This window comes from Camelina sativa, chromosome 3, assembly GCF_030686135.1.
Source record: "Camelina sativa cultivar CO46 ecotype springtype chromosome 3, ASM3068613v1".
NCBI lineage: Eukaryota > Viridiplantae > Streptophyta > Magnoliopsida > Brassicales > Brassicaceae > Camelina > Camelina sativa.
Genome location: NC_141882.1, coordinates 9,623,660 through 9,649,436, shown reverse-complemented (window position 1 = coordinate 9,649,436; position 25,777 = coordinate 9,623,660). Strand labels below are relative to the sequence as shown.

The 25,777-nt window shown below is 35.4% G+C and overlaps 5 protein-coding genes and 1 pseudogene across 5 annotated transcripts; 1 reads left to right on the top strand and 5 right to left on the bottom strand.

Annotated features, from left to right (window-relative positions):
- Nucleotides 1-1,851: 1,851 nt before the first annotated feature.
- Nucleotides 1,852-8,681, bottom strand: LOC109130420 (4-substituted benzoates-glutamate ligase GH3.12-like; annotated as a pseudogene).
- Nucleotides 8,682-9,728: 1,047 nt separating this feature from the next.
- Nucleotides 9,729-11,300, bottom strand: LOC104776441 (uncharacterized protein At4g22758-like). The gene is made up of 3 exons (XM_010500519.3): nt 10,562-11,300; nt 10,251-10,477; nt 9,729-9,928 (listed from the first exon to the last, which is right to left on the bottom strand). Exons 1-2 carry the CDS (start codon nt 10,788-10,790, stop codon nt 10,266-10,268), a joined length of 441 nt encoding a protein of 146 aa, XP_010498821.1. The 5' UTR covers nt 10,791-11,300; the 3' UTR covers nt 9,729-9,928; nt 10,251-10,265.
- Nucleotides 11,301-11,758: 458 nt separating this feature from the next.
- Nucleotides 11,759-12,257, bottom strand: RALFL3 (RALF-like 3). Its single transcript, XM_010503257.2, has one exon. The coding sequence runs from the start codon at nt 12,206-12,208 to the stop codon at nt 11,951-11,953; it is 258 nt and encodes an 85-aa protein (XP_010501559.1). The 5' UTR covers nt 12,209-12,257; the 3' UTR covers nt 11,759-11,950.
- Nucleotides 12,258-13,059: 802 nt separating this feature from the next.
- On the top strand, nt 13,060-14,309 carry LOC104776440 (protein C2-DOMAIN ABA-RELATED 8). Its single transcript, XM_010500517.3, has 3 exons — nt 13,060-13,387; nt 13,606-13,701; nt 13,851-14,309. Exons 1-3 carry the CDS (start codon nt 13,277-13,279, stop codon nt 14,139-14,141), a joined length of 498 nt encoding a protein of 165 aa, XP_010498819.2. The 5' UTR covers nt 13,060-13,276; the 3' UTR covers nt 14,142-14,309.
- A 143-nt stretch (nt 14,310-14,452) lies between these two features.
- LOC104776439 (MLP-like protein 31) lies at nt 14,453-18,107 on the bottom strand. The gene is made up of 5 exons (XM_087507222.1): nt 17,623-18,107; nt 17,480-17,529; nt 17,192-17,298; nt 16,797-16,956; nt 14,453-14,744 (listed from the first exon to the last, which is right to left on the bottom strand). Exons 1-5 carry the CDS (start codon nt 17,873-17,875, stop codon nt 14,592-14,594), a joined length of 723 nt encoding a protein of 240 aa, XP_087363348.1. The 5' UTR covers nt 17,876-18,107; the 3' UTR covers nt 14,453-14,591.
- A 6,388-nt stretch (nt 18,108-24,495) lies between these two features.
- Nucleotides 24,496-25,501, bottom strand: LOC104776438 (MLP-like protein 31). The gene is made up of 2 exons (XM_010500515.2): nt 25,069-25,501; nt 24,496-24,983 (listed from the first exon to the last, which is right to left on the bottom strand). The coding sequence occupies exons 1-2, from the start codon at nt 25,274-25,276 to the stop codon at nt 24,712-24,714; spliced, it is 480 nt and encodes a 159-aa protein (XP_010498817.1). The 5' UTR covers nt 25,277-25,501; the 3' UTR covers nt 24,496-24,711.
- Between the last annotated feature and the right edge of the window lie 276 nt (nt 25,502-25,777).

Sequence of the window (25,777 nt, the reverse complement as noted above, 5' to 3'; positions counted from 1 at the left end):
TTAACGATTTAGAATTTTTTTTTTCAGGTTTGAGTTAACACATTTAGTTTTAGTATAGTTTTTAGGTGTAGGGTTTAGTATTTAGAATTTAGGAATTAGTTTTTAGTATTAGAACTTTAATTCAATTATGTGGTATTTTTGGAAAATTTTACATTTTAGTGGTATTTTTGGAAAAAAAAACTAAATTGTGGTATTTTTGTAATAAAAATCTATATGTTTGTTTTTAAAAAGGTGGAATATTTATTAGAATATCCCAAATAAGTATGTTCTTAAATTTGAATGAGAAAAAAAACTATTTTAATTATCTTAGCTATATTTCGCGGATCTAGATATTTTACAGGTATGAACATATTTATGTAATTGGTTTTTAGATCTAGATGGAGATATTATTAATTCTTAATTTTAAAAGTTTTTGGTTGGCGTTCACTCCTATAATAGCCAAATAAATTTTCGTATTTTGCCAAGAAAAAAAAAAGGTAAATAAAAGTCAGATTTTGCACACAAAAAAAATAAAAAATAAAAACTGTTTCTTTGGATACTTCCATCCACCATTGTAATATTTGTCAACCATGTCCTATTCATATTCGCATTTAGTGAATGTATTTTTTTTTTCCGTAGCCAGATCTAGAAAATTAAATCAGCTAGAAGTTTTTTTTTTCCTTTTATAATTACGAGTGATAAATCATAAATGACAATCAAATGCATAAACTATGAATGAATATTTTTAAGATTTTTTTTTTTAAAAATAATTCAAAATGACTTTTAGAGGTAGAGAGAAAAATGGAAAGTGGTGCCGGTGGTGGTGATCGGTGGAGAAGTTCGTGACTTTGTGCAATAATAATTTGAAAGTCACACAAATAATTTGTCGATAAAGTCAACGACGAAATTAAAGGGCTTCATAACAAAATCATGCATGTGGTTAAATTGTCTATCTCCATCACTAATTCACTACTAACGTTTTGTGACAAACTAATCAACATTTAAAACTAATCAGTACGTACGTACGTGAACGCAACGTGACAATAACTACGCAAATTTCGATCAGACTACGTGATTACATGTTGGAGTTGGCTTTTTTTTTTTTGGTCTTTCATAGCCAAAACCACAAAGAAAAGACATTCTGTGAGATAATTTTTTTTTTTTGTTCATCATCATATTATTGCTTAATTATACGATTGTTTCTGTTGAAATTAGGCCCAAAATTGGCTGTCTGACCAACTAGATTGGGGCTTAAAGTCATATATTCATACAAAAATTCTTTCTAAACAATAAAACACTACGATATTGTTTTTTTTCACATTTACGTATATGGGTAGAATTGTTTGCTCGCTGGATACAAGCACCCCATTGTATCGACTATAGGCTAAAAGAGAGCAAGCGTACACTCCAAATTAATTCAAACAAACATATAACCACTGATTGCAGCGACTGTCTTTGCAAGAGAATCGATACTAGGATCATCTTTGCGACCACGTACTGGGTGATGATGAAATCATTTGTTCACCCCGTTGGCCGTTGTATTCACTACTTTTACATCCTACATAGTACTATTAACTATCGACAAAAACTGAAAACACAAAATCTAACATGCAAGATACGAAAGCCGTAGACGGTTGCAAATTAACGATCAACAAACAATAGAAACCGCATCACTTAGCCTAATTGAGACTCTAGCTTTTTTAAAACCAAACAAAAAAAAAATGATTTAATTATAAAAATGATTCGGGATTTGCGTACGGAACCACTCAGTAATATTTAAATCAGATTAAGAAAATCCAACAATTAAGAAAACTAATACGTAGCTAGCATAAACATGCATATTTATTGACAACTAACTAAGCAAAAAATTATCTATCCAGTACCAAAGAATGTGGCTACCACACTTTTATCTAATACCTCTATGGCTTTCCCAGATTTGATGCACCTTGGAGTCTTGTATTGACCAATCGAAGCACCTTGTGAGATGAAGAAATCCATAAGAGAGTCAAATGTCCCATGACGCACCACCTTTATCTCCAATGGTCCTACTGATTCTTCTTTAAACCGACAGATCTTATAAACAATGTCAAATGAATCCTCCATTAGTAAACAACACTTCGAGAATGTCTCTAATTGTTTGAGGTCCATTTGCTTCTTGCTCTTTTTGTCTTCGTTTTTGTCCTTAACTTCCCAATAAACTACGTATACCCGGGACAGTGGAGTTATCAGCATAGCTAGTGAAGTCTACTAGCATGAGATCTGATGAGTCAAGAGCGAGTTTTGCGCGATTAACCGCCTTAAACAGATCATCTTCGTTAGTTTTGTCCAAGTCAATGCTTAAAACCACGTTGTCTCTTCTTATAAACCTAAACTGAGGTGCTTTGTTGTAGAAACCAGTCACCAATAGAACATCTCCAATTCTTATTCTATACAAGCCTGAAGGAAATTATAAAAAGAGAGAAAATTAACTTTCTTTAATATCGTAACATAAAATAAAATCATAGTTTTTGAAATCCATATTGTTTTACTATCTTGCTTACCTGAGAAATTGGTGACCACAGCTTCATAAGAACATCCGAGTTTCACATCCCCAAGGTCAACAACGTCATTCATATCTCCATCCACTGGTATGAACTCGAAGTAGGACACATTGGGCATGAAAGTGTACGATACATCTTCAGGCTTGCACATAGGATTGAGATTTAACCCGATCGAATTGAGTCTCCGAAGAAGCATAGATCGTTGAAATGAGAGACAGCATATCATTAGAATAATAGTTTAAGGTGGGCACATATTGAGCCATCGAACCTGTTACAATAGTTTCAATATATTTAGCTTTTGGCCAAAGTTTTGTGATTATACCTTTCCAACACTTTTGGTTGCAAATTTTTTCAATGGTTTTTGACACTTGATCAGGCTGAGCCCCACCAAGAACTATAGACACGGAATCTCGACAACCAATGTCCGTGATCCACTCGCTGAGCTGCCTTGATCGGATGTTTGAACACAACTCCTCCCATGAATCTTCAAGAAACTTGATTGCTCGGACCATGACTGAAGCAAAGATAGAACCAATTCTTATAACGTCATTTCTTTGAACCAGACCACAAAGCAAATGGCAGAGAGATTCTGTTTGTAGTCTGGACATAATATAACTTCATCAGGCCACTGGTGTACGTATAATACCAGTTCGATGGACAGTTCTTGAAATAGTTGCTCTTTAAATAGCTACAGCTTGCGACTCGAGCAGGCAAGCCAGAGGGTGTGACGGATTCGAGTTTTGTGAAGTAAAACATCATCGCCTTTCCTTTCTCCACACCTTTCACATTACTAGACAGAACAAGAAACTAATGATTTTATTTATTTGTTTTATGAGTAATTTAATTTCATTCATGAGTTTCGTTTAGAAATTAGAACTATGGACTTACTTGCTTATAGTGTGCATCCGAATATCATACATGAAGGTCAAGTTGTGTCTAAATATTTTTCATTCCATGGCATCATCTTTTGTGATCCCCCTGACGTTCCCGTAACCAACATTTTTAGAATTATAGGGCATGATATTTTCACATTTGGAATTTGCAAAACAATAATATAATATTTTTAAACATGCAAACGTAAAACAATCATGATCTTAGTTAATTCTTACATATACGAAAGAAACAAAGAAAACCTCTTGTTTCTTACCTTAGTACGAAGCAGGTGATAGGTCTGGCCGAAATGACATTCGAGGGCTCTCCATTCGCAACACGTTCGATATGTAAGAGATATTCCTTGATACGCAAATGATATGATATCTCTAGATTAGGAATGTACAATAATGGTTTAACCTAGAGGTTCCCTCACCTCTTAAGTACATAATCCTCAATTGTACTATTGTAAAAACTCATTCAATAAACATTCTTTACATGGTATCAAGAACCTAGATATTTTTTTTTTTTCCGCCGCTTCTCTCTTATTTTTCTCTAGATCTATCTTCTCTTCCTCTCTGTCGCTATGGCAGCTGCAGAAACTGTTGATACTACATCTTCTCTCCTTCCCATCAACAAACTAACCTTTGTCAACTACATGATCTGGAGTCTTCAAGTCCATTCTCTTCTTGATGGCTATGGACTTGCAGGCTTTCTTGATGGCTCATCCCTTCCGCCGGATCCAACAATCACTGTCAACGATCAGGTCACGACGAACCCCAAACATACAACCTGGCATCGCCAAGACAGACTCATCTACAGTGGTCTCCTTGGCACTCTATCCTCATCCATCCAGTCTGTTGTGTCCAAAACCAAGACCACTACGGAGATGTGGAAGCAGATCGTGGCCACCTATGCTAATCCAAGTTGGGGACATGTTCAACAACTTCGGATCCAGCTCAAACACTTCACCAAAGGGGAAAAATCTGTTGATGATTACCTGCAGGGTCTCACTGCTCGCTTTGACCAGTTGGCCTTACTTGGCAAACCGGTAGAACATGAAGCAAAGATTGAGTTTATCCTCGATGGTCTGCCTGAGGAGTACAAGCTTGTCGTGGATCAAATGGAGGGTCGAGATACACCTCCTACTGTCACTGAGATTCACGAGAAGCTCCTCAACAGAGAAGCCAAACTGATGGCTACCTCTCATGCTCTCACCAGTCCTGCTCCGATCACTGCCAATGTCGCCTCACGCCAACGCCCAAACCAGGGTCGTACTTATCCCCGTTCCTCTTCACCGTGGCTGAAGAACAACACCTCTCCATCTGACTCTTAAGAATCACGTGTGATGAAAGGTTACCAGGGGCGATGTCAACTGTGTGGCATTTACGGTCACAGCGCGAAACGGTGCCGTCAACTCCAACCACGCCAAGGCTTCTACAACAACCAAATGGAGTCTCAACCTCGTCCATGGCAACCAAGAGCCAACCTAGCTTTAGGTTCTACGTCCTCTACGAGCCCCTGGGTCATGGACAGTGGTGCAACTCACCACATGACAAATGATTTGCAAAACCTTTCACTCCACCAACCATACAACGGTGGTGACAATGTTCTCCTTGGTGACTGTACTGGCATTCCTATTACACATATGGGCTCCCTTTCTCTTCCCTCCTCCTCATCTCGACACTTCACTTTACACAATGTTTTATGTGTACCACAGATTCATAAAAACCTCATATCTGTTTATCGATTGTGTAACGCTAATCAGGTTTCAGATGAATTCTTTCCTGCTTGGTTTCAGGTGAAGGATCTATTCTCGGGAATCCCGTTAATCCAAGGCAAGACCAAGGATGAGCTTTACGAGTGGCCAGTCTCCCTCTCCACCATCAAATCCTTCTTTGCGACCACCACCTCCAAACCATCAATGGTTGACTGGCACAACCGATTAGGAGATCCCTCTAGTTCCATTCTCAAAAAAATTCTCTCAAATTTTTCACTTCCTTGTTTACATTCAGTTTCTTCCTCTTCACTTTGTTCTGATTGCTCCATTAATAAAGCTCATAAGCTCCCTTTTTCTGAATCAACAATTATTTCCACTCGTCCTCTCGAATATATCTTCTCTGATGTCTGGACCTCCCCAATTGTTTCTGTTGATAACAACAAATATTATGTTATCTTTGTCGACCACTACACCCGTTATACTTGGCTTTACCCACTTAAAACAAAATCCCAAGTCTGTGAAACCTTTCTCCCTTTCAAATCTCTCGTTGAGAACCGCTTCAACACCAAAATTGGCACCCTATATAGTGAAACGGTGGCGAGTTCATTGCCCTTCGACAATTTCTTGCGTCTGCCGGAATCACTCATCTCACCTCACCTCCTCACACCCCATAGCACAATGGTATTTCTGAAAGGAAACACCGACATATAGTGGAAACCGGTCTCACTCTGCTTACCCATGCAGGCATGCCTAAGTCATATTGGTCCTATGCATTGCTTGCTGCTGTCTATCTCATCAATCGCTTACCAACACCTGTTCTTGCGCTGAAATCACCCTTTGAGATGTTGTTTGGTACTACTCCCAACAATTTGAAGCTTCGTGCTTTTGGATGCCTTTGCTTCCCCCTTCTCCGACCTTACAACAACAACAAACTAGAAGATCGATCAACGCCGTGTGTCTTTCTCGGCTACTCACCATCACAAAGTGCCTACCACTGCCTCGAACCAAGCTCTCGCCGAATCTATACATCCCGCCATGTCAAATTTGATGAAACCCTCTACCCCTTTAAGACTCCTCATTCCCAAGATACCTCGGTTCATACCTCCCCAATGTCAACCCAACCCGCAATCCTTACCGTCCCACACCCTCCGCCACTCGTATCGACTCCAACACAACGAGATTCCTCTGAGAACGTAGACCTTCACTTGACTCCTTCGGGCAATCGTTCCACCGAGATTGTTGATTCTGCGTCACCGTCGGAATTAGGTATGTCTCCCACACCCTCTCCCTCTTTGCACAATCGAACACTCTCACAATCACCACTGGACTCAGGCCCAACAAATGGCATTAATAGTCTCGGCCCATTATTTGATTCACCAAGCCCAGCTCATAGTCCATCCTCGAGTCATCAACCTAGTTTGACATCTTCTGCCGCCGGTTCACCTGATCCAGTTCAGTTGTCGTCTTCGTCAAGCACCACTGTCGCACCCACACCGACTCCATCGTCGCCTTCCTCCGCTGTCAACCAACCTCCGCCACCTCCCCGACCGCCTAATCGCCATCAAATGCAGACTCGCCGCAAAAACAACATCGTCAAACCAAATCCCAGGTACAATCTTTATGCTGGTTTGTCTCCTAAAATACCACGAGAGCCTCAGACGCTTTCTCAGGCCATGAAGGATAAACGATGGCAAGGAGCTATGTCTGAAGAAATTGATGCCTTCGCACGGAATGGGACGATTGAGTTGGTCCCTCGACAACCTCATCACAATGTCATCGGCTGTAAATGGCTTTACAAAAACAAGTTCCTCCCTACCGGTTCTCACCACCGATGCAAAGCACGCCTCGTCGCCAAAGGCTATAACCAGGAATACGGACGCGACTACACATAAACATTCAGTCATGTCGTCAAAGCTACTACGATACGAATGGTTCTTGATGTTGTTGTGTCAAAGGCTTGGCCGATTCAACAATTTGATGTCAATAATGCGTTTCTTCAAGGCACCCTGAACGAGGAAGTCTACATGGAACAACCACCGGGATTCATTGACTCCGACAACCCCAACCACGTTTTCCGCCAACACAAAGCAATCTACGGTTTGAAACAAGCTCCCAGAGCCTGGTACAACGAACTCAAGACATTCCTAATCAGCATTGGCTTTCATAACTACTTGTCTGACACTTCCCTATTCACGCTGCAACAAGGTTCACAGTTCATTTACTTGTTGATATATGTTGATGACATTTTAGTCACAGGAAGCAGCAAACAAGGCATCACCAAAATTCTCACTTTACTTGCTGATCGATTCTCTGTCAAAGACCCATAAGATTTGAATTATTTCCTTGGTTTGGAAGCACACCGAACAGATCTTGGTCTCCATCTCTCTCAGCGGAAATACACTATCGACTTGCTTCACTGATACAACATGCAGAATGCAAAGCCCGTAAGCACACCAATGGCTGCAAGTCCGAAGGTCACGCTTTGCTCGGGAACACCTTTGCCTGACCCATCACAGTATCGGCAACTCGTCGAAAGCTTACAATATCTCGCCTTCACTAGACTCGACATTGCCTATGCCGTCAACCGTCTCTCTCAGTTTATGCACAAGCCCACTGAAGAACATTGGCAGGCTGCCAAACGGATACTTCGGTACCTTGCAGGAACAACGACACATGGCATTTACTTCTCTACAAAGAATCGTCTATCTGTTCATGCTTATTCCGACGTAGATTGGGCCGGCGACTCCGATGATTACACCTCCACAAACGGCTACATTGTCTATATTGGCAATCACCCCATTGCGTGGACAGCTAAAAAGCATAAAGGCGTAGCTCGATCGTCAACCGAAGCAGAATATCGCGCTGTTGCGAACACCGCTGCGGAGTTACGATGGGTCTGCAACGTCCTCCTGGAACTTGGGGTCGATCTACCGCACAAACCAGTGGTGTACTGCGACAACATCAGTGCCACATTTCTATGTGCAAACCCTGTGTTTCATTCTCGTATGAAACACATTGCTGTTGATTATCACTTCGTTCGTGATCAAATACAACAAGGGGCGCTTCGTGTTGCTCATGTCAATACGCGCGATCAACTTGCTGATGTGTTAACAAAGCCATTACCACGTTCGAAGTTTTTAGACATGCGGCACAAGATTGGCGTGGTCAAGACCCCTTAATCTTGAGGGGGCATGTAAGAGATATTCCTTGATACGCAAATTATATGATATCTCTAGATTAGGAATGTACAATAATGGTTTAACCTAGAGGTTCCCTCACCTCTTATGTATATAATCCTCAACTGTACTATTGTAAAAACTCATTCAATAAACATTCTTTACACGATATATGGCTTAACATCTTCATAAGTCACCACCGGTTCATTCTTTTTGAATATCTCTTTATCAAATCTCCCATGGAAAAAGCGCTGGAGGTATCTTGTGTTTGCGTTTAGTGTGAGTATCTCCTCCAATATATATATTGTCTTGTATCTGCTTTACATTTGATGTTAAATCCTCCAGCACTTTCAGTTTATAAACTGGTTTTTCGGTGAGATCAGCGATTATACTCATAGCTGGTTACCTCTAATTCACCTGAAATTAAGAACTGAGCAAGGAAAAATTGATGATTAATAAATCACGGAAGCACCTAAAATTAGTAAGTTTGATTAAACACGTCAGAAATATATCGGTTAATGTGTAAAACGATTTTTTGATAGATCTTAAGCTTCCAAAAGATTCTTCATGTTTGTACCTTAATTAAGAACTTGAGATATTTTAATATATGCTTGACAGAGTTAGATTTCAGAAAAATATGTATATGGACTCAACTTCCTCGGATCTTCCGAATCACATGCATAGCATATCAGTAAAGTTACTAATTTTGTCTTGAAACTTACGAATCACATGCATCCATATCAGTAAATTATGAAAAAATACTTACGAGTGTATTATGAGTAATACATGTTTCATTACTATTTTGATCCGTCTCTTATAAGCCCTAGTTCGAGTATATTAGTCTAAAGCATTGTATTTGAGGCATTAATGGTTTGTTAAGCTTAGTTGGATACTTGGATTCTGTTCTTCTTAAAATCTTTCAGTTAACTTCGATATCATCTTTGTATATTCATTTCTATTACTTTCTTCCGAATACCTACGTCCAAAAATGAAGGGGTCATTGTTCGTTCACGAACTCGTCATTAATTTGCTACACCTACAACCCTACAACAACTTTTCTTATATGTGTTGGTCGATCGTCTAGGCATACATATATTTTCAAAACTAGCGTTTATGAAACGTTAAAAAAAAGAGAGACGTGGATAGTTTAATTTGAGAAGATAAATTTTGGATCCTTTGGAGTAAATGCCCCATGAGGTTTTCAAGGGTTAATGATCGACTTCTCACGCAATCTACCGACTAAATCTACTTAGATAATGTATTCATTCAGATGTAAGGTCACATCCGACTTCAATATATTGGCTAATATAGATAGTTTCACTTCTATGTAACCAATATGTGAATTTAATTTTTATACTCTAAAAGTATATGTAGTTGTAAATTTGTATTAGAGAAGATAAACCGGATACATCATGTTTATGACTTTGTATGCAAATTCTAATATAGACTTTACTTAACAATTCAATAATTCATTATAAAATAAAAAGTAGTTGATTGATAAACTCCAAGAGATACATATTAACTAACTGTCTAACAGATAATACAGAAAAACAGTGAACATATCGATAGAAATCAAAATCGCTTTTATTATCTCGTCTCAATAACCAATAAAGTTACTCCAACAACAATTCCACAAATTGCGCCTACATCAAAGTTGTGATTTCCTTGTTAAAATTCTGATTTTGTTTTTCTTGTTGTCTCTGAACCACACTAGCATAGTCAAATATACTTAAAAAAACGCAATGCAAATTTTCACATTTCTGTTGATCAAAATTTGAAAGAAAAAAAAAACCAATTTTTGCATAATACACATTTGAAACACAAAATACCAAAAGAACTTAAAACTTTTTTTCTTTCTTGAAAGCAACTTCATCATAAGAAACAAAGCAAATCATAAGTTCAAACATGACAAAAACCAAAAAAAAAAAAAAACACAGAACGAATTTGAGTTGAGAGAGCACACACATTCAAAAGAGAGAGCTAATGAGTTGAGACTTTAAGACTAAAAGACTTGTTAATCCAAGCCTTAAAGCTTCTTCCACCACCAGCTCCTCCTTTTCTAGCTCCATTAATCGGAAAATTCGATCTTCCATTGTCTCCTTCCACCTTCTTCTTCTTCTTCTCCTCTGGTTTCTTACACAACATAAAGTTCCTCACTCCCAACGACCCTATTGCTTCCCATGGAAGCAAAGCTACACCAAAACATAAAATAAAATAAAACCAAACTTTCACAAACCCTAGAAAAACGAAAACAGAGTAAATTGAGAAATCATCACCTCCAGGTCCAACCAATGGACAATAGAGAACAAAATCTTTGAAATCAGATCCAAGAATCGGCAAACGACCTTCTTTAGCGTAACATTTCAAAGCAGTATCAATCACAGCTGCGACGAGATCACCTTCATTAGCAACGAACCTGATCGGACCAGCACTACCAAGAAACGTAACGCTGATCAAGATCCTGTTTCCTTTAACGATCTGACTCTTCTTCTTGTAAAGCAACATCCTTTTCTTTTTTTCTTTTATTATATTAAAAAAAAAAAACAAGATCTACTACTACAACAAAGGATGAACGATGATGATGATGATGATGATGGGTCACGGGTCGAGGCCGATGCAACGATAGTACCAGCCTTCTTTGCAAGAACCGAATGAGAAAACAGAGTCTGTAGAGATGTAAAAGCTCTCCCTTTTTGTTGAAAGGGTGAGCCTAAGATTATCACCGTTCGGATTAGTTTCCACCATTCACAAACGCCACCGGAGATAATAAAGATGAAAATAAAACTTTCCGACGAGAGAATTTGGGTTTTCTCTTCGGTGGCGAAAGGTGGAAACTTTAAAGAGGAAGGAAGAAGATGGAAGAAAAGGGGAAACAAAAATCGAATTTTTGATTTTGATGAGTGCGTAGAGAGGTATTTAAACCAAGATTTGGTGTTAAGGGTTCTTTTTGATAAATCTTAAAACTTTTTTGGCGAAATTTGGAGATTTTTGGAATTGTGTGTACGTGTTTTTGTTATGTTTCCGTGTTTTAAGATTGTGAGATAAGTTCATTCTGTTGCAATGTATACACGAAATAAATGTGATATGTTCGAAATTTTCGGAGGAAAAAATCAAAATAATACCAAAAAAAAATAATTATACATATGTAAATATTCCAAACAGATTTTTTTTTTTAGATTCAATCTGAATTTTCTAACTTTTTTTATTAGAAAAAAAATCACAAAATTCCAAATCATTTGCTAAACTGAAATTTTTTACAACCATGATTAGTTAATTACAATTTTTTTATGAAAAGGGGAAAATTCTTTACAACCAATAAAATTTAAATCAACATTTCGGAGACTACACTTTTGTTGCTGCAAAATTATATCCAGACTGAAGAAAATTATGACGATTTATATATTTGCATGCATTATTTAAGATTGACTATGAACTTAAAAAACAATAGACCACCAGTTTGTCTTGCGATCGACGACAATAGATCCAACTTTCTCTAATGTATATTTCTTGATTTTAGGGTGGTAGCTCCAAAATAAAATAGTTTTTTTTTATGGTAACAAATAACATAAATTAAAGAAATACAACGCAAATAGTTTTAGAATTATTCAATTTAAACGACGTAATTAATTTGTTTTTGTTACATATAGTTTGAAAAAGCTTATGGATCAGCCAGTATCACGCTGGCATCTTGTAATTTTTGAACATCCACGACGGTATGGATTTGCCGGTTGTTTTGGTAAACACTTTTGTGGATTTTTAGGATCACATTTTGGTGTTATTGGATCATACGGATTTGTTCGGTCTTCACCAAGTCTTTGTTTTGGATATCCAAGTTCCCTTCGAGATTCAACATTCATGATGCTTATAAACACAAATAATACGAATGTTGCCACGAGAATCAACCTCTTTGCTCCTCCTCTCATGATTTTAGTAGATATCTTTTTTGTAAAAGAACTTGTATTTGTGAATTGAATAACAAAAAGGTTCAATCCGTTTTATATTTATAGTGAATCAGTTTTATGAAGAATTATTATATATATATATATATATATATATACATATTAGAGGTTTAGTACATTTCTTTGTTTAGAAGTGAATTTACATGTCGTAAATCTTAAATCTTTATTTGTATATGTGTCTTAAATATACTGGATGGTCTATAAAAAAAAAGGTAATTCATATGTCATTCTTATTCATAGTGAATAAAATCCATGCAAATAACTGTTAATGAATATGAGGTGAACGGATATATATAGTGAACGGATTTTTGAAGGATTATTCATACATATCTAAGCTTAAATAAATCAATTTATTTTTGTTAATGAATATGAGGTGAATTTTTCTTTCAATTCTTAGATATATATATATATATATATATGTGTCATAAATTATTGGCCGGTTTACTCAAACAAATTCATGTGTCTTTATCTACATTTCTAAAATAGAAAAAAGAAAAAAAAAGAGTTACATTGGTGATATCTATAGTGAGTAAATTTTATGATGGGTCTATACAAATTAGTAGTAATTATTATAAGACAGATTTTGATAAACAATATATAATTAAATTTCCTTTCTCTAGGTCTCAATGTATTTATGTCATAAAATCATTGGGTGGTCTATATTTTAAATGATTCCTTGTATATTCATGTATTTATCTTCAGAAGGGTACGAGGTGATCAATCCTTGACATCTAAAATTCTAAATATTTATACTGACTATAGTTAAAGAAGTAATATCATAGACTATATATTAAAGAATTCTTTTACCATACAATGAGATAAGAGTTGGCATGTCTTGCTTTGATAAATCCAAAGGCATAAAAAGGATTCTCCAGAAGATGCTTACGTAGACAAAAAGCCAAGAGACTTTCTTAAAGATATTAAACAAACATCATTCATTCTGTTGAAATATTCTTGTGCAACTCGTTCTCTTCTGATAATCAAAGTACAAGAACACAAGACAAAGAGGCAAGTGAATTTGTCGGAGGAGACATGGAGAATCTGATTGGACTTCTTAGAATCAGAGTGAGAAGAGGGATTAATCTTGTTAGTCGTGACTCTAATACTAGCGACCCTTTCGTCGTCATAACCATGGGCTCTCAGGTATCTCTTAGGTTCTCTGTTTTTTTTTTTTTTTCTTTTTGGTTGTAGAGATCGTGTTTTGATCATTCATCCAATCATCCAAGATAAGATCGATTAGCCCATTTATTACTCTGTAGATTACAATTTCTAAAAAATGGAACCGTAAGAAGATTTGGGATAATACTCTGTTTGTGATGGTAATGGAGACTTTTTGATGATTTCAATCAATGTTGCTTCAGAAACTGAAGACTCGTGGTGTGAAAAATAGCTGCAACCCTGAGTGGAACGATGAATTGACGCTTGGAATCAATGATCCTAATCAACATGTGAATCTCGTGAGTTTAGTTCTTAATCTTCTTGAAATATATATATATGCTTCTTTAATTAATTTGCTGTTAGGATTCTTCATCTTAAAGGAGTCTTTTGCTTTTGTTTATTTGAGGTTTTGAAATCAATGAATTGTTTCTGTCATGTTTCCTTGTAGGAAGTGTATGATAAGGATACGTTCACCTCGCATGACACGATGGGAGATGCGGAGATAGACATCAAGCCTTTTTTTGAGGCTCAAGGAATGGATGTTCAAGAAGTCTCTGATAGAACCGAGATCCGTAGAGTGAATCCGAGTGGAGACAACTGCTTAGCTGAAGAGAGCAGAATCATCATCAGTAATGGAAAGATTGTCCAAGATATGATTCTCAAGCTGAGAAATGTAGAAAGCGGCGCGGTTGAAATTCAAATCGAGTGGATTAATGTTCCTGGTTCAAGCGATCTTTGAAAGAGATATGTAAAGAGCAAGTTTCTTGAATTGTTTTTGATTGTATAATAAGGCAGTGGTGATGATGTCAATATACTAATACCAAACTCAAAATGTTACAACTTTCATTTGTGCTCACACATTAAGTAAAGAGTCTATTTATGCCTCAGACAAGAGGTGTTCTTTGAACTCTTTTGACACTGATCTAAAGAACTAGGGGTAAGCCACACAACATATTATAATAAGAGAAAGCTCATAGCCCACACAACGTGAATGTTGCAAAATTGCAACATTTATATGTGATAGTAGTATATGTTTAATAGTTAATACACACAACATATTATAAGAGAAGCTCATAGCCCACACAATATCCATGTTGCATAATCGCAACTTGATTATATATAACTTAAACATATATGTGATAGTAACTCTGAATTGTTTATTTAAACAAGCAGAAAGAAAATCCTCGATCTACTCCGTGGACAAGAGGTGTTCATCGATCTCTTTGGACATTGCTTCGAAGAATGGAAGCAAAGTCTCAGGATGAGGCACCTTCTCGTCAATCCTCTCATACTCCATGTGCCACTTAACCACACTTCCAGGTCCTGCTTGCTTTGGTGTTACCTTTTGAGAGATTTCAGAATATTTACTTAGATAATATAGATAACAAGAGAAATCTATCGAATACAAAAAAAAAATATATATATATATACTAGAAAGTAGCCCACCCGATGCGTGGTTTATGTATGCATTATTAACTTGAAATATAAATAAAGTTTTTATTAAATTATATATGAAATGAACAGATGTAATTGTTTTATATATGTCTTAAAAATAATATTCATAATATTACGGTTCAACTACAATTTATATATGTTATATAGTGTTTCATATAAGGGTCGTGAAAAAAAAAAAAAAGTTAAAGTAAATATTACTTAATATTTTTGATTACAATGTATTGTTGAAATTATTTAAACAGTATGTTACTATAGTAATAAGACCATTACTAATAGCAAAGTCAACTATATAGTATTTTCGTTAAATAGCTAAGATAAATTATATTTTTTAATTTTTTTTATAGTTTTTTCTTTTTTTTTAGAAAAATAAAAACTGATAAGTAGTCTAGAAAGAAAAGTGTAAGATCTTATTTAATTTGTTTGATAGATAATTTTATGTTTTCCTATATAATTTTATTGTCATCATCTAAAAGTAATAGTTAACAAAAATTAGTTTTATATATGATAAGACAATTTTAAAATAATTTATTAAAACGATATCACAAAAAAAATATCTTGTACTATAAGTTTAACAAGTTTTTATAAAAATTCATGAAAATTAAAGTGTGTGAAATTTAATATTTTTTTTATTTTCTATATATTGTCTCTATTTCTAATCATTTAAATATAATATTATGATTAACAATAAATTAAATTTTGAAATTATTGTTTTCTGTTATATCATAGGGTGATAAAGCAATTAATGTTATGATACCATTATGTTTTTTAGTACATATAATTTAAACACAATCAAAATGTAACTTATAAATTACTATTTAATATAAATTTGAGTTGTGTCTTTAATACAATATATATGATTATTGAATATAATGTGAGTTTTTTATATATTAGAAATTTTTTTATATTATATTAGTCTATCATAAATTAATTTGGTTTCTGTTTTTACTTTGAAATGTATGAAACCATTTTCTATTTGTATTTGGTTTCAATTTGTTATATTTTTTAGTGGGGTAATCAGTATTTTATTTTTAGGTTCTATGGTGTGTGATTTCATTATGAAATATATTAGATGCTAAAACTAAAAAATGGAAGGAAAATATTTTTGTAACCATGTTGAAATTCAAAAAGCAAACTATACAACAATTATCTTTTTTTTAACAAACTATACACCATATAAGATATAAATAAAATAAAGTCAAATAAAAAATAGAATGTTAAATTTAAAATAAATTTAATTCATGTATTCATATTATACCTTTAAAATAAATAGTATAATTAACAATAAATTAATTTGAAACTATTGTTTTCTATTATTTCTTGGGGGAGATAAAACAATTATGTTATGATACCATTTTCTTTTAGTACATATGTTTTAAAGATAGTCAAACTGTAACTTATAAAGTACTATTAAATACAAATTTGAGCGGTATCTTTAATATATTATATATGATTATTGAATATAATATGATTTATATATATATATTTGAAACTCTTCTATATTTTTAAATTAGTCTATCATAAATTAATTTGGTTTCAGTTTTTACTTTGAAAATATGAAACAATTTTCTATTTTTATTTGGTTTCAATTTGTTATATTTTTTAGTTGGGTGATCAGTATTTTATTTTTAGGTTCTATGGTGTATGATTTCATTATGAAATATATTAGATGCTAAAACTCAAAAATGGAAGGAAGATATTTTTGTAAAAATGTTGAAATTGAAAAGATAAACTAAACAACAATTATCTTTTTTTAACAAACTATACACCATATAAGATACAAATAAAATAAAGTTAAATAAAAAATAGAATGTTAAATTTAAAATTAATGAGAATGACATGTGTCACAAAAGTAGAGTGTCAAATATCACATTGTTAAGCAAAGTTAGAAAAAACCTTCTCTTATTATATAACATATATATATATAGTTATCTAGTGTTACTTGGAGTGTTAACAAGAAGGTCTTGTTTTCCTTCATCTTATCTCCCTCTAAGACCCTGAACTTTATCAGAATCTTCTCTGGATCTGTTATGAACCACTTTATTGCTTGAGAATTAAGAAAGATATGAAAGCTTAGCTCCCTCTCAACCCTAATTCTCTTTTAGAGATTAAGGTTAATTCTTGGGACTTGTTTATTAATGATGATGTGAGGATCCTTTTATAGACCCATTACAACCGACCTAACTTATAAAACAAATAAGTAAAGATTCCAAAACCTTAATCTAATTATGAAAGGAACATAATAATCTAATAATAAGAATCTTCTCCTGCCGTAGACACTTCTTTTTTTTTGATAAATCCTATCGGCTGATCCGGTCAGCCTCGGTAGAAACGCACCGAAGTGCTTCAGAGTGGACTTCTTCCTGAAGGGCCACCACACTATCTGTCCCGAGTTTGGAATGCTTTCCGATTAATGCCAAGGGGTAATCAGACCGCCTGTATTTCTGATTACCATGTAAACCAATTGGGCCAAAGCCCAACTGATAGACTTTCCACACAACTATGATTTTTGTTTCCAGGGTCAATCGAACCTGGGTTAGTTCCTTCCAACATTTCCCTAATTCTTCCTTACCACTGGACCACAGCTGTGCGGGCCTGCCTTAGACACTTCTTTAACCGTAATCATGTATCAGGATCCAACGCTTCGATCCTGTCCTTTACTTTTGGTACTCCATCTACACCCAAAAGCGAGTTATGTGGATTAACCGTTAAGATGAATATTTCTTCTTTGAAGAATTATATTTACGTATAAAAAAAGTTGACATTACCATGAATGTAGTTCCACGAGACTATACTACCAACTTTGTCCCACTCTCCCTCGTGCAGCTCAACTCCCCCAATGAAGCCAGTGGCTTTGGGCACATGGTGCGGTCTTTTGACAAACATATGGTGGAACTGCTCAGCCGTAGATTTTATCTCAATATCTATCTCAAGCTCTCCAATCATCGATGCTGCCTTAGTCTCAGCCTCATTCTCTGGCTTAGTTGTCTCTGTCTTAGCCTCAGTCTCTGCCTTAGTCATCACTCCCTCTACCTCAGCCTCAGTCTCTCTACCTTAACCTCGGCCTTCGTCACTGGATTAGTCGCTGGCTCTGCCATTTTTTTCTCCTGGTGCTTTGCATTTCTAGTTCACTTATAGATGGTGTTAAGAAGGTGAATGAATCCCTCTAGAATTGGTAGCTCATTTTATAAAGAGGAAGAGAAATGAGAGTGGTTATATTTTTATTTACAGAGTGATTAATTACTTCTTACAATCTTACTCCCCCAAGAAATTTAAGTAGTTTCATGATCTCACCCTGATATAGACACACTCTCCCATCGTATCACTATTCACTAATGACATCTCAACCTAATAATAGAGACGCTCCTCATACGTTTCATTAATAACTCAACCAGCTCAAGATTCACGTGGACGTTAAGAAGTTACTCTCGCCTACTCTTTACAATTATCTCAAATTCTTTTTAATTAAAGGGTTCAATCAGACTATCAGAGTTTCAGCTTGATATTTTCCAATTTTTTTGTTCGTGTGTATTTTATAATTTTCGTAACTAATGTAAAACAAGATTTACTACATAAGTTGGTTCAGATTTAATTACCATTAGTTTAGTTCAGACTTGGTTCTGATTCTTAGGAGTATAATAACTAAAACTGAAAAAGAAAAAAAGAAAAAAAACTGTTTGAAACGAATGAAAAGTATATTTGGCTTCTAGATCGGATCAGTTTATTTTATCTGAATCGAATACTCTTAATTAAACTTATCAAACACACGTACGATCCATGCTGTTTTTCTTTATCAGCCTTAAGTTTTATGATTGCAGCCATTTATTGTTAGCCCAACTAATCTTCCACGACGTGACTACTTTTCCTAAAATGTAATATGGTTCTGTATATCAAATCAACAAGGACTATGTTTTCACCTCAACAAACATGGACACCTTCACTCTCTGAAACTTGAATGATATCGACTACCTTATAACGATATTTATGATGATGCAATTGATATGGAGAAAATGACATGCTTTATTTATATTTGTTTTTATTTCTTTTTGAAAATTAACATGCTTAATTGTTATTTCTAAGTTCCACCCTTAACCCTTTGGACAACGGCATGCTAGGCTTTAAAGTTTTTGTAATACTTTCCTGAGAGATAGCAGTATAGGAATGAACAATTCATTGAGATTTGAGACCTGAGTCTGAATATTTGCAAAAAGGTGGAAATGGAATTTGGTTCCAAAAAGATCGAAATAACCTCTCCGCTGATATTGATTACTTGCATATATAAATGATCAATATGTTTAAACGATGTGTTATTCGTTAATGCATTATTTATATGTTATCATACCATAACATAACATCCTGTTTATAAAAGTAGAGTGTATAAATATTAGATAGACAACAAGACACGCACACAAAAAGCCTCTACTCCTCGGACAAGAGGTGCTCGTCGATCTCTTTGGACATTGATTCGAAGAACGGGAACATGTTGGACCAAGATGATTCTCAGCGATTGGCTAGTTTTCCACCTGCTTCTGGTTCCCTCGACTCTTCAGCTTTTCAGGTTACTCAACAACAGTCGTGGTTATCAAATTCAAAAAGGGAATAAACCAATGTGTACCTTCTGTGGAAGAACTGGCCATGTCATGGATAAATGCTACAAGAAGAATGGTTATCCGATTGGTCATCCTCGTTTCAAGTCAACATGAGTCGTTCCTACTGCAGCTAATATCATCTCTGATAATGTGAGTGAAGGAAATGTTGTTGGAGAGACCCCAAAATTGACTGATGATCTCTCCACAGAACAGATGCAGCAAATAGTCTCTTTTCTCAACACCAGGATCCAAAGCTCTACACCCACACCTGAGGTTCATGCAGTTTCAGTATCTTCCCTCCCTTCTTCTTCTTTACCCAATGGCCCAACACCTGGTAATTTCTACCCCTCTATCATTTGTTCTTTTTCCAGTGTTGATAGGCCAAACCCTTTTTCGATTACAAAACGTTATGCTTGTTCTGCGAATAGCAATCTTATTGCTATCAATGCTTGGGTGATAGACACAGGAGCTACTAACCATATTTGCCATGACAAAACTTCCTTTTCCACTTTCAAATTCCTCTCTAATACTAATGTCAATCTTCCTAATGGCGGTTTAGTGAGCATTGTTGGGATAGGATCTGTTCATTTGGGCAATCATTTAGTTCTTCATGATGTCTTATATATTCCCCAATTCAAATTTAATCTTTTAAGTGTCAGTTGTTTGACCAAATCTATGGGTTGCAAAATCTGGTTTGATGAGAATTCTTGTGCTCTTCAGGATCTTTCTCGGGACTTAATGATTGGAATGGGTAAACAAGCGGCTACTCTTTATTTTCTGGACATTGAGTCTATAAATCTTCCAGTTCATAAAGCTTCTTTAGTCGCCGCTTCTGTTGTTTCTCATGATCTCTGGCATAAACGGTTAGGTCACCCTTCCTTTTATAAGCTTCAGTCTTTTTCTTCTGTTTTACATTTTGTAAAAGAACCAAAAATACAAAAGGATTTTCATTTTAAAACTTGCCATTTGGCAAAATAAAAACATATCCCTTTTATTTCTCATAATAATATAAAGAAAATTCCTTTTGAATTGGTTCATATTGACACTTGGGGACCTTTTTCTGTTCCTACTCATGATGGTTTTAAATATTTTCTCACTATTGTTGACGACCATTCAAGGGCTACCTGGGTTTACTTAATGAAATAGAAATCTGATGTTCTTCATATCTTTCCTTCTTTTCTTGCTATGGTTGAAACTCAGTTTGAGACTAGGGTTAAGGGGGTTAAATCTGACAATGCTCATGAGCTTAATTTCACTCATTTATTCCAATCTAAAGGTATTGTTCATTTTCACTCTTGTCCTGAAACTCCACAACAAAATTCTGTTGTGGAGAGAAAGCATCAACATATTCTCAATGTTGCTAGAGCATTTTTGTTCCAATCACATCTCCCACTCTCTTATTGGGGAGATTGTGTTCTCTCTGCTGTTCATCTCATTAATCGTCTTCCAGCTCCTGTGCTTGATGAGAAAAGTCCTTTTGATCCCTGAGCTTGAGCGTGTGTTTTCCTTGGTTATTCGTCTGGATACAAAGGCTATAAACTTCTTGGTCTGGAAACAAATGACATTTTCATTTCTAGACATGTAGTTTTCCATGAAGAGCTCTTCCCTTTTGCTAAGTCAGAATTATCTCAGGAAGCTAAAAACTCTTTTCCTGATCTGATTAGCCATTCTCCTATGCTTCATCATATATCTGATGCAGAGGCTTCTCCTTCTTCATCATCCTTAGAGACTATGCCTTCTGCTAGTCCTAATATAAATGTCCCTGAATCTTCTGGTCAAACATTGCATAGGAAAATCAAAAAGCTTGCTTACTGTCATTCAATGAGATCTTCAACCATACATAAAATTTCTCAATTTCTTTCTTATAATAAAGTGTCATAACTTTATTATTCTTTTTTAGTTGCCATAGACAAAAACAAAGAACCCTCAACCTATGCTGAAGCCAAAGAATTTGAGGTGTGGTGTGGAGCTATGGATGTTGAGGTTGATGCTCTAGAGATTACTTGCACATGGGACGTATGTACTTTACCTCCGAATAAAAAACCCATTGGTTGCAAGTGGGTTTACAAGATAAAATACAATGTCGATGGTACTATTGAGAAGTATAAGGCACGTCTTGTTGCCAAAGGATACACACAAACTGAAGGAGTTGATTTTCATGACACGTTTTCTCCAGTCTGCAAGCTTACCTCTGTGAAGCTCCTCTTGGCTATTTCTGCTATCTATGGTTTCACTCTTCACCAATTGGATATTTCTAATGCTTTCCTCAATGGTGACCTTGATGAGGAAATCTATATGAAGCTTCCTCCAGGATATGCATCACGAAAGGGGGACTCTCTTCCACCTAATGCGGTTTGCAGATTGAAGAATTCCTTATATGGTCTTAAACAAGCCTCTCGTCAGTGGTTCTTGAAGTTTAAATCTACTCTCATTGATTTGGGGTTTGTGAAGTCTCATTCTGATCATTCTTGTTTTCTGAAAATCACTACTGATCTCTTCTTGTGTGTTCTAGTTTATGTGGATGACATCATTATTGCCAGCAACAATGACGCTGCGGTGGAGGAGTTTAAAGCTCAGCTTACATCCAATTTTAAATTGCGTGATCTTGGTCCACTCAAATATTTTTTGGGTTTGGAAATCGCAAGATCCGCTGATGGTATTCATGTTTGTCAAAGGAAGTATGCTTTGGATCTTCTTGATGAAATAGGTCTTCTTGGGTGTAAACCTTCTAACATTCCTATGGATCCAAGTGTTAAGCTCTCTAAGGATACTGGTGGTGATTTTGTTGATGGCAAAGTCTATCGGCGACTCATTGGACGGCTCATGTATCTTCAGACTACTCGTCCTGACATTACCTTTGCTGTCAACAAGCTCAGTCAGTTCTCTGAAGCTCCTCGACATGATCATCTCCAAGCAGCTTACCGAGTTCTCCATTATATCAAAGGCACTATTGGGCAGGGTTTATTCTACTCCTCCAATGCAGAACTTCAGATTCAAGCTTTTGCTGATGCGGATTAAAATACTTGTCCAGACACGAGACGTTCAACTTCAGGCCATTGCATATTCTTGGGAACATCCTTGATATTTTGGCGATCCAAAAAACAGCAGGTTGTGTCGAAGTCGTCTGCAGAATCTGAGTATCGTAGTCTTTCTCTGATTACTTGTCTGGCTTACTAAGTTTTTCAAAGAACTCCAGATTCCTCTCCATAAGCTGACTCTTCTGTTTTATGACAATACGGCTGCCATTCACATCGCCAATAACTCTGTTTTTCACGAATGCACAAAGCATATCGAATCTGATTGTCACAGTGTTCGTGAACGGTTAGTTGCAGGTTTGTTTAAATTACTTTATGTTAACACTCATTTGCAGCTTGCTGATCCTTTCACAAAGGCTTTTCATCCTGTTCCCTTTCAACAGTTGACAAGTAAGATGGGTCTTCTCAACATATATGATCCATCTTGAGGGGGACTATTATAGTATATGATCCTTTTGTATATAGTTCATATCATTATGTTTTAATTGAAGTCTGTATAGTTTATAATTAGTTGGTTTAGAAGCTTTGGTTTAGGCCTGGTCTATTGTATATAAACCCCCAATAAAGTATGTAAACTTGTAATTTTAAGTTACTATGGTTTATAAATATTCCACGACTTTAATTCCAACTTTCGCCATAATATTTGCAAGCATTACTGTTTAACATGTGTTTATGCTTCATGATGATGTTATATTGTTATATTTACGCTCAGTCAGCATATAGTGATTTTTCCAACATATATTTTATGCTTACATGTTATAATATATTTATTCAAATCTTTTGATCAAAATTCTAGTAACAAAATGTAATATTAATCGTTTCATTTTAATATAGGAGTATTGTAAAAAAAAAATATAGTATTGTAATTAGTAAACACAAACACAATTATGTCTAGATTTTTTAAAAGAATTAACACATGATACGTCGTTTCCGTCGGGTTTGATGGTTCACCTGGTAATTAAGATTGCAGTCAATCTGCCCACACCATTAATTTAAACACTAGCTATTAATAAAATTCAAGTTGCAGGAGTCATTCTAACAATATGGTCCCTTACGGATGAGAAGGAATCAGACCAAGTAGCTGATAACAACTATAGTTTTTAGCATTCTATAATGATATTAACATATTTAGCCAAAAAGAAAACTATAGAATTCATGTAGGTCGGTGTGGGAATCGATTCAATGATGTGGGATGTGTCTCCACCAAAAAAGGCGTGTTTCAAGATTGTTATAGGCTGCTATTAATTTCATCTACCAAAGACACAAGAATATATATAGCCGTTTATATAATCGGCATCATAGATCAGACAAATGAAACGTTTTCTCTTCAGGCCGTGCATGTAGAATCTGAAAGTTAAAAAAAAAAAACTTCTCCTATCCTATTCCCATATCACACCAATACTATTTATCGATATTGGGAACAACATGTGGTATCTAATAACTCTAAGAAAATCATGTATGAGTACTTCCACTAATTAATAATATAAGTGGAAACAGTATATATAACATGATAAAAAAACTTACGATGAAAGTTTTGCATGTTAAATATACTAATAGAAAGTATGTAAATATTATGGCGAAAGTGATTACATTTCAGAACAAGGAAATCCAAAAGCCTGTGGTCCTAAACGAAGACCACACATGCGGAACAAAAAGACGAGAGGAATAATGTCAATTTTCTCTTTTGGGAAATTCGATGGAACTCATGGACCTTTAGTTTTAGGTTGAGGAACATATATAAACGTTTACATAAGTGATTCATCAACCATACACATAGCTAGATATAGATGTAATATTATATAAGAAAGAATAAACTATATACAAAATTATCCAAATATATATTGTCATGTAGTTGCAAAATTCTATCATATTATCCAATAAATATAGAGTTGTGTATTCTGCTACGTATGCAATGTATCTAGTAGAAGGAGGAACGTCGTCGTTTTCCTTCTTTTTTTTTTTTTTTGTCAAGAGGAACGTCGTCGTTTATTTTCTCGTATTCCCATGTCTTTCTTAATTTTCTTAAAACATAACATGCATATAGGTGAAACTTATAGCCCCACATAGTACAGTTTGGAAGTAATTACAACTTCAAACGTACATAACACAAACTCTGCAATACTTGCAGACTAGATCTCTTCATAGAGAGAGCACATTATTGAGACATTTTAAAATACACCCACAAACAGAGACAGATAGATAGATGTATGAATATCTGACAACTTCTCTAGACTTAGGACAAAAGCAATTTGTCCATGTCTTTGGATGCCTTGACAATCAACGCGAGTAGTTTCTCCGGGTGAGCAACCAGCTCATCCTTCCTCTCATATTTGAAGTGACACGTAACCACACTTCCAGGTTCTCTTAGCTTTGGGGTTGCTTGGAGAGTGATCAAGAAGCTCTTGAACTCTTTCATCATATCTCCATCTATGACCCTGAGCACTAACAGATTCTTCTCCTGATCCACTGCCTCGAGCCTTTCCTTCAGCACTTTTGGCTGCCCATCTGCACCCAAACGAAGGGTACCAGCCAAATCGTTTATGTTGTTTCAGAACTATGTGTATATATATTTAAATATATTCGTGTTTACCAATAACATAGTTCCAGAAAATGACACTGCCAACTTTGCCAAACTCTCCTTCACGCAAAGTACATCCTTGGATGTTGTCAGGACTGGATTTTGCAAGATCATGTGGTCTTCCAGCGAGTAATTGGTGGTACTTCTTTGCCGAAGCTTTGATCTCCACATCTACCTCAAGTTCCCCTTCCAAAGAAGACTGACGTGTAGCTTGTGCCATTTGTATTTATACGTCGGTGTTGCTTCTCTAGGATTTAATAAGAGTGAGTGAGTCTATTTGGTTTACCCGCTTTTATAGAGGAGAGGATGAGCAATTTGTAACTAGGCAAGAATATTGGAGTATTATGACTTAAAGTTATCAAATAAGAAAAGCTTCTGTTACCATTATTTATTCCCTGAGTTTTAATTGTTTCATGATGAATACCAATGTCATATATTTGAGAAATGTTAGATACTTTAGTGGGTTTTTCAAATATAATTGAAAATTTCTAGTAAGATGCCAACAGGAAAAAAAATTTGGTTGTACAATTTAAATTTTATATATTAATAAGATTAAAATTAATAGTTTATTTTAAACAGTATGAATTAATATTGTAACTAGTAAACATGTACACAATTACACAAACACAATTATGTTTACATTTAAGCACATGATACGTCGTCGTTTGCCGTAGGGGTTTGATGGTTCCCTTTAGTAAGACTGGTTTGTGGTTTGTGGACT